Source organism: Primulina tabacum, chromosome 11 (assembly GCF_025594145.1).
Source record: "Primulina tabacum isolate GXHZ01 chromosome 11, ASM2559414v2, whole genome shotgun sequence".
NCBI classification, from domain to species: Eukaryota; Viridiplantae; Streptophyta; class Magnoliopsida; order Lamiales; family Gesneriaceae; genus Primulina; species Primulina tabacum.
Genome location: NC_134560.1, coordinates 28,607,893 through 28,617,752, shown reverse-complemented (window position 1 = coordinate 28,617,752; position 9,860 = coordinate 28,607,893). Strand labels below are relative to the sequence as shown.

General features: G+C 33.7%; 1 protein-coding gene across 2 annotated transcripts; it reads right to left on the bottom strand.

The window, feature by feature from the left end:
- Positions 1 to 5,395: 5,395 nt before the first annotated feature.
- On the bottom strand, positions 5,396 to 8,409 carry LOC142519382 (equilibrative nucleotide transporter 3-like). Of its 2 annotated transcripts, none has more exons than XM_075622383.1 (10): positions 8,186 to 8,409; positions 7,660 to 7,728; positions 7,465 to 7,569; positions 7,010 to 7,165; positions 6,769 to 6,912; positions 6,579 to 6,684; positions 6,294 to 6,466; positions 6,048 to 6,211; positions 5,709 to 5,967; positions 5,396 to 5,628 (listed from the first exon to the last, which is right to left on the bottom strand). In XM_075622383.1, exons 2-10 carry the CDS (start codon positions 7,702 to 7,704, stop codon positions 5,521 to 5,523), a joined length of 1,260 nt encoding a protein of 419 aa, XP_075478498.1. In that variant the 5' UTR covers positions 7,705 to 7,728; positions 8,186 to 8,409; the 3' UTR covers positions 5,396 to 5,520. The 2 variants fall into 2 exon arrangements, with proteins under 2 accessions (XP_075478498.1, XP_075478499.1); XM_075622384.1 differs by having other exon boundaries at positions 8,266 to 8,393.
- Positions 8,410 to 9,860: the final 1,451 nt, after the last annotated feature.

The window sequence follows — 9,860 nt, the reverse complement described above, 5'->3', positions numbered from 1 at the left end:
TAAGCTTCAAAAGACCTAGGTTTGTAATTTTTATAGATTTAATTTACATGATAATGGGCTTAGGTTTTGGGCCTTCAGGTATCGGAGCAATTGGGCCTATTCAAATTAGTTAAATTGGGCCCAATAACACTTATTTAGTTGAAAAATAAAAGTTTGCAAAAATTTAGTTTTCAAAAATAATGCATTTGATATTTTAAAAGTCCCTTATTTTCCCAAAACCGGCTTCCCGGGTGAAATCGAGCTCGTCCCGTAAAATAATTTAAACTCTATCATTTTTAGAAAAATCTAATCATTTTTAATCATATTAATAAGTTTTGAAAATATTTAATGAAAAATATTTATTTTGTCTTGGTCTTTCCCGGTCTCCTTTCCCTAACCTATTATCGAATATTCGGTAAAATCCTTCAATTTCATGAAAATCATACCATATAATCATTTAATCATGCAATCATATCTTTAATCATATAATGTGCATTAAGTAAGCATTTAAAATCAATTAAATAAAGCAATTATGTAATTTAACTCATTTGCATACATGTGGTTTACGTAGGTTGGTTTTGGACGTTACATCTCTTGATCTGAAACTGTTCAAAACAAATTTTAATGTCCAAAATTCTGAAGTGCTCCGAATGTTGAACATGCAATCAAGTCGCCTATCTGAGCTCATGCATGTTTTTTGAAGATCCAATGCTGATGTGGTATGTAGGATTGAAAAGCAAGAGCATGTTCTCACATGCTATATTGAGACGTTGGGAAAACAAATTTATGATGTGGTTACTTTTCTACAACAAAAGAAGGCTGATATCAAAAAGGGGGGAAAGCCCAAATAACAGTCTAAGCATTCTTCTTCCTCGTCTCGACAAAAGAAACCACCTGGTGGTGGTAGTCATCACAGCAACTCAAGTGGTAGACACAAACCTAGCTACTCTTCTCATCAACCTTTCAAAAAAAAATATGATAGAAAACAAGATAAAATTCTATTTACTTATTCTTGTTATTTTTTAAAAAAATTATATCCGCATCTTATCAGCTCAATTGATAAAAAGTTCAGATTTTTTTAGTCTTTACTTGCACAAACAACTTAGTTTTGACATCACCAAAAAATGAGAAACTCCTAAGATTCAATTTGAATTTAAGTTTATTGATCACAATCTAATTGATATGTACTTGTGATAAATTACTAAATACAGAAATCAATGAACTGAATTGACAAGACTATCGATGAAAGAATATCATTTGTGTTGTTCAACTATGCTGACATAAGATTAGATGGACAAAATCATATAGACAAATCAAGCCATCCTACTCTACTGATCTGATAAGCATCTACAACAGGTCAAGTGGAACAAAGTTGTCCGCATTTATTCTATGAGCAGAATATATCAGATTTTATATTAATCTAGAAAAATTCTCTAAAGACAACAGGGAAAGACAATATAAAAGATATGTAGGTCACTTTTAGCTAGTGTCCAAGAAGTTTGAATTAACCACTAAAATATTTGGAAACAATATTTGGAAACACGACAAGGACACGTGGCATTATCTGCTTAACCAATGCATCTGTGTCTACTGTATCTATTTATTAAAGTTGGAGAAGAACATTTATAAAAAGAAGATGCATTATTAATTAAGAGACTACTATTATATTGATCTTCATCAAACATTCTCAAATAGCACAGCATATCTTACAAGATTTATTGCTATCATTACACATGCACAAAGTTCTATCAGATCGATTAAAGATCATTTGTGTCTAATATATGTAACGTCTCAGATTCGACGACTGTCCTCACTGTACCAAGACGAGTTTTTCCAGCGTGCTTATGTCCTCAATCACACGCACCCTAGGAAACTTCCCAGGAGGTCACCCATCCCAAAATTGTCCCAAGTCAAGCACGCTTAACTTTGGAGTTCTTATGTGATGAGCTACCGAAAATAAGATGCACCTTCGTGATATGAGTAGTACAAATCAAATCTTTGAAGCCCTCTTCAACTGTACAGTTCATTACATTGAACAGTCTCGGAATCCCTCTCATTCCGGTGTGGGATCGGTTCATTAATGTTCCCTCCACCTAGAAGCCTGCCAGGAGCCGCTCATTGTCCGTGCAACTGATGGCAGCGGCGATCACCCCCCGTCCTCTTCGGCCCCGGGCCTCACATGCCCACCAGCTTCCGCTTGGTTCGTCCCCGAACCACACCGTACTAAGAGAGGTCGGCTCTGATACCATTTGTAACGTCTCAGATTCGACGACTGTCCTCACTGTATCAAGACGAGTCTTTCCAGCGTGCTTATGTCCTCACTCACACGCACCCTAGGAAACTTCTCAGGAGGTCACCCATCCCAAAATTGCCCCAAGTCAAGCACGCTTAACTTTTGAGTTCTTATGTGATGAGCTACCGAAAAGAAGATGCACCTTCGTGATATGAGTAGTACAAATCAAATCTTTGAAGCCCTCTTCAACTGTACAGTTCATTACATTGAACAATCTCGGAATCCTTCTCATTCCGGTGTGGGATCGGTTCATTCATGTTCCCTCCACCTAGAAGCCTGCCAGGAGCCGCTCATTGTCCGTGCAACTGATGGCATCGGCGATCACCCCCCGCCCTCTTCGGCCCCGGGCCTCACACTATATCTATTTATTAACGTTGGTGACCAACATTGATAAAAGGGAGATGCATCATTAATAAAGCGACTACTGTTACATTGATCTTCATCAAACATTCTCAAATAGCACAACATATCTTACAAGATTTATTGCTATCCTTACACATACACAAAGTTCTATCACATTGATTAAGGATCATATTATGCACTTTGTATTCCCCATTCATATTTTATTACACGAGTTTCATAGTATTGTGAGAATCACCATCACTATCAGAAGCTTGTTTCTGAATAGACTGAGTTAAGAAAAGAGTATGCTAGGAGTTTCGATTAGACAAGATATAAGTCTTAAGTCGGAGTGAGTTTGTACAAAGGTTGTACTGATCAAACTTTCTAGTGATCCTCATGGAAACAAAAAATGTGAGACAAAGTTTTAGTCTTCGAACTTCCATAGACAAACTTCTGCCCTCTTTTACTTTTAATAATTTTATTTATCTTATATTTCATCATCTGTTTTGTTGAATTTCTAACTTGAACTAATCTATTAGACTGGCATATATCGTATTCACTTAGTAACTTGAGCTGTTTCCATACTTAAATATTTTAGTAGCTTAATTTATTCAGTTTGATTGGAATATTGACTTGAGATGTTAACACAACTTGAGTTTCCCATTACTTGTCATAATTTATTAACATTTCATTCACACCCTCTGAACTGTTATCCTAACAAGTATCCACCATAAAATGACTTGGAAACATTTAGAATAGATACACAATTATATTAAGAATTAGGCAAAAACTTGTGTGAGACGGTCTCACGGGTCGTATTTTGTGAGACTGATCTCTTGTTTGGGTCATCCATGAAAGAATATTACTTTTTATTGTGAATATCGGTAGGGTTGACACGTCTCACAGATAAGATTCGTGAGACCGTCTCAGAAGAGACCTACTCTAAGAATTATTGGAAGTCATGATTTGGGCACATATATACTTAATTTGGTTTGAAATTTATTTTTCACCAAGTTTAATAAAGAAATTTGAATTGGTTTCCTAAATATATTATGGAAAATCTTTAGATAAATTTTTTTTTGGAATTATTTTTGTCTCATATTTAATTTTTAGAAATCGATATTGAGTGGAAGGTAATTATATTTTTGTTGTAATACTATAGATGTCAAGATAATCAAAGATTGTGTGATCATAGAAAATCTTAAATAAATCTTTCGGAGATGATAAAAATCGTAATAACATCAATTCATTTTGATATTATATTTAACTTATCTAAGGATTTCTTATATCTATAAATATGTTATTCATGTAGCCCTTTTGATACATTGAATTTACTTGTTTTGCTTGCTTTTTTCTTTGTTTTCTCTCTGGTTAGTATTTTGAATTCATTTATAATACATTATTAGCATGATTGCATAGATATAGATGTTCATCATTTTTTATTCCTAAAAATTTCTAAATTCGTGGCATCTCAATATACACGTTAATTATTTTGTTTTTTCTTTGACACATATCAAGATACTACCATCTCATGATATGTTTACATGAATTCATATAGTATATTTTAAATTTGTTGTATTTATTTATTCGATTGTTTCTCTATGAATATCATATAATCTGTTAATTAATAAATTGTTTTTATATAGATTTGATCATGTCAGATATTTCAAAGCTTGAATTTGCCGCTCTCGATATATCCGGCAACAATTATCTCTCTTGAATACTAGATGTTGAAATACATCTAGATGCTATGAGCATTGGAAATACCATCAAATAGAAAAATAGTAGATTGTCGCAAAATCGTGCGAAGGCTATGATATTCCTTCGTCACTAGCTTATGGTAGTTTGAAGAATGAATATTTGATAACATAAATACCGTTTATTGTACATATAAATATGTCATTCATGTAACTATTTTGATACATTGAATTTATTTGTTTTGCTTGTTTTTGTTTTATATTCTCTCTAGTTATTATTTTGTATTCATTTATAACAATATATATATATGTAGCTTGTAAAGGTTTTAAATAACCTGTGTTTAGCCTAGCATTTGGGGTACATTGCATAAAAATACAAATTAGGTAAATATGATTTATTTGTCGAAATAAAATATCAAAGGACACGAACGACTCACAAACTACCGAATAAATAATAAACACGCAGATTTAAAAAAAGTTGAAACAAGTTCGAACTTATTTCGAATATTTATCAAGTGGCACGAAAGGCACGCGATAAGCTCCTTCTAGCTAGGATCCGAAGTGATGCATTTATTTACCAACAGATCGAACATTTCCCAAATCAAAACCTTTTAAATTGGCCTCTCACTTTCGCAGTTCAAGTCCTTCTAATTTCTCCATATTTCTTTTTAAGTCGCTTATTCCTAAAAATAATTTTTAATAAATAATAAAATCTTAAATACATTTCTATGATTGTGGATGCTATTCCGTTAATGATATTTATCAAGATATCATTTTGTATTGAATATAACTCTGAGAAAAATATAAGATATGGTTTACAAATGGTTAAAAAGCAAAACTTTGGACAGAAAAAAATCTATATTTATTTTTTAAAATATTTACAAACACAATATTTTGTGATCTCTGAGATTTGCAAATACTGTCTCTTGACATAGTGGTCGTATTTCGAAAAAAAATTGCCAACAGTAGTACGGAGCCCATAGAAAATATTATACTCTGACCCCCTTAAAATTTCCATAGCCACTTTTTTCTTCGTCTCAAAATTTATAAAGCATCGAATATTTTTGTCTAGCAGACGGGAGTCTTTCGAATTCATGCCTTAAATCAGTCACATAATACCACTTCGATCTTATGCTAAGTTAATTACTGTACAAAAATATGCAACTCGGTGAATAGCTAATTCAAGAAATAAACATTGGGATCTATATCTCACCAACCTTTCCCTATCAGCCACAACCAATCCAGTGTTACTCCTGCGAATATACCTCCAATGAGAAACACCACAAGTATGTTCCCCAACGCGTTTTGCTCCGGCCCCTGCGATATCAAAAATGCATTACGAAATCATCGATTTTACGCGTGCATATCCAATAGGTATATGTAGTATAAATACTTGCCTTGTAGCCTTCCGGGGCAGAGGTGAGCACACAAACGGTTAGATAACCGTTACTTAGCCCCAAGATGGATGTAAGCATTATCATCCATCCTTGATCACCGTACTTAGCAGTGAAGTAGAACGCGGGAATGAGTAAAAACCGAGCCACAACTGCCATCACGAGGCCTTTCCGAGACTTCAGCTTGATACGCTCTATCAGTGGCACATACCGCCCTATCAAGTCCCAAACGTTGTACATGGCAACGAGAACAAGCGCGTACCTAAACATGACTCGAATCAGCAGAATGTCACAACATTTCTGTGAAGAGAACTAAGGCTATTGGGACTTGAAAAACCTTACCATCCTCCCAAGCTATGTGATCCGGTGTCCTCGGATAAGAAACCAGGGAAGATCGATAGGGTGAGGGCGTATATGAAAAACATATCGAATGCATAATCGACATTGCGTGATAGTAGTTCTTTGTTGCTCAGTCGCTCCAAATATTTTGCTCCATGTTGATCAGTCTGCATAAAAATCAAGAGAAGACCGAATTCGGTTAGCTTTAAAGTTCTTGATTCTTTTTATCAAGTGTGGATGTATCCGTACTTGTCCGGGTTGTAGTTCGACTCCTCCAGCAGCAAGATCAGCGGAAACAGTCTTTGATCCCTCTGATGCTGCTTTGGAGCGATAGTATCTCACAATCGGAAGCTTCGGAAAAATGAAGGCGTAAAGTAGGAGGCAGACCAGCTCGAAAAATGTCGAAATAGCAAAGAACATAACTGCATTAAATCAATTCAAACGGTATAAAGGATTATAAAAAACATCAGCTGTCATTTTGTTTTGAATTAAAATGTACCCAAGAATATTAAAGTAGATGAGTTCAGAAATTACTTGCTCCTTTCCGTAGACCGTTTTTTGAATTCTCGAATGCTGCTTTTGTGATCAATCTCAGAGCAGATGTAAGAGCCCCAGAGGCAGCCAATCCAGCTAGAAAAGACTGTTATGTAATTCAAACAGGTCATTTTATCAGTTTTCGAATCCGAAAAACAACAAAGACACCGTTATCAGAAGTAAAATCAACCTGAATAAACTCAGGCTGCATAAAGGAGAGATCTCCAATCATTCCACCCTGAACATGAGCATCTGCAACTCCAAAAGCCGCGCTTATTGCACATATACCAACAAATGTCCATATCCCGCCTCGTCCTGCTGTGGCTAAATCTAGCTACACCACATTGTAAGAGTCACAGACAAGAAATATGATGTAATAAACGATACACATATCTAAACACGAACCAATGTAGGATGATATAGGCACTTACAACGAGCACCAAAAGTGTGCTTACGAAGAAAGCAGCGTATCCAAATATATTACGTATTCTTGTATTGACTTTAGCCTCGTGATAAGCCAGGATCGCAAGCGTTCCAAGCGCAAATGGTTGGTACACAAGTGTAAGCACTCTCGAGGGGTGGTATCGCTGATGAAAAACCAAGCTCTAGTGATACCATCATCATCGAAAATTCATACGTAAATAATATCATATGAAGGAAGCAAGAACGACTTTCTAGATTCAAAACAATCATACTTTCATGAAATAAGTTAACATGGTTGTTTGCTAAAATTACCAATGCCGAATAAGAATCAGGCTCATTTGATTCGACAAGTCTTGCACGATCATAAACGAGTCCATTCAAATCATTAAGCTTCAAAACTAACACGTGACATGTATATGATTTTACACAACAAGCTAATCATTGGGGGAAGAAAAAGCGGTACCGGGAACAAGTAAGCATAATAGTCCTCGATTGTCAACATGCTATTCCAAGCAAAGAGGCATCCATTGCCAAGAAACCAACATACTACAATTGCAGCATACTTACCCTGCCAGAGTAAAGTAATTAGCATGCATGTTATCAAATCAATTAGAGAAAAACATAAAAATTTCATTAAATGGGGAGTAATTTTTGGAACCTTAAGATTAAATGCGGTCCCTTGTTCTAGATAGCCGGAGGCCATACTGGTTGCTTTTTAATGCCTTTCCTACAACAAGCAGTTCATAATACCACCTCAGTTTTGGCAAAATGATTCTTGTTTATGGTAATCTGAATCACAGGACAGATATGGTAGGAGCAAAAAATGCAATCACCACCCCGTTTTTTCGAAACATTTCCTACTCAAACAATTTCAGAACCCACTTTAATTTAGCTTCAGCATAAACATTGAAGATATATATGCATGCGTAAACTAATACACTCCATTCATTCATAGTCTTTTACAACCAAAGGCTTCAGGCCGGATCCATACAAAATTCAAAATCTTATGTACATCTCTTTCAAAACATAGACAATTCGATCCAAAAATATATAAACTGGCCCACTCGACTGAATTTCAGAGTGGTCTCTCATACATATATAAATTTGTATCAACATAAAATGCAACAAACATAGTAAATTTGAAAGAAACTATCAACATGGCTGATGAAAAGATTTACACTAACTCTGAGTCCCCTCCTTCAAACGGAAAACAATTTACCATTTCGGGTTTTTGCATCCAAATTCTAAATAAAAATTTCCTCACCTCAACATCTCTCTCTTTTATCAATATAGTTTATAAAAGTAGATAAAAAACTATCTGAATAATACTAGTAATCCACCGAAAATCTATCGAAATTTAAAACAAGTCTAACGATTCTAAAACCCCAAAAAAAAATATATATATGATCAATATACGCCTCTACGAAAAAGAATCAATTTTGTGAACAGAATAATGAAACTGTGGAGCGCCGAAGAAAAAGATAAGGGATCTTACGCCTACGTAAACAAACAGGTGGGATTAAATTGTGTGATAACAATGTGTGAGAAATATATGGGAAACAGAGTCTTATCAATTAGCGTATCTTATCTAATCAAAGTGCACATAAAATTCTTCTGGTATGTAATACAAAATTGTTGTAGATAAAGTATTGCAAATGATTATTGAGATAAGATTTATATTTATCAATATTCAAACTATGTAAATGTGTTTTATAAATATATGTCTCAAATGATGAATAAATTATTTCAATTCATTCTTTCATCTTTATATTATTACTATCATGGGTGTTCTTCAAAGTAAAATTTATAAATAATTAATTCTTAGTTTTGTATGGATCCTCTCAAAAAAACATATTAATTAGATTTAATATTGATGATCTCGAAATAGCACAAATTATAGGTTTATATTGATGCTCCTGAAGCACAACACGACTTTATGTTGATAATATTGATAAGTATATAAATAAAATATAAAGATGTAAGATTTATCAATATTCTCGAAAAATCTTGACCTAAGATCATAAAGATCTATCAATAACTATGAATAATATAGATATAAAATATAATGTTATCATATTCTTGAAGAATTTTGATAAATGTTATATGTTTCAAGAATATTGATTTAATATAAATTATTAATATAAATTTGTTTTGATTTAAGTATTCTTATCATATCTTGGTTTGCTTGTTTGGTATTTATATTATTTTAATTTTGATGATTTAACTAGTCCCTAATATATTTTGTGTGAATAAAATTATTTGATACATTTATGATAAGTTTTGAGTCAATCTGAAACATCTACTACTAAAACACTGAATTTTTTTTATTTTTTATAATTACCATTGTTGACCAAAAATATATACACATATATATAATTTGAACCATACACTAAAATAATTCCAACTCCTGTATAAAATCGACTGCAGTTCGAATCTTGAAAGTGTGATCACGAAAACATTTACTGTTTAAAATAAACATCAACATATTATTAAAAATCTACCATTCCTCAATGCATAAAAATCATGAACATTTTGAAATACTTTTTTTAACCATAACCCTCATAAAAATCATAATTTGCGGAAGAATCCCAAGGCCCTCGGGCTTCTCGTGCGCCACCAGCTCAATCCACTCAGCCCTTAGCACTCCAGACTCCTCATCAACATGATCACCTACATCAACAACACCTAGTGAGTTTAAAGACTTAATACACCTGAAGTTTTATAACAAAATACGTATACATATCATGCAACAGTGAAAAGAACTGTAATTAAAGTAACTTTCATGATCTTCAAAAGCATGAACATAAACATAAACACCAAAATAAACATATTCATATCATGTCATTGTAAACATATACA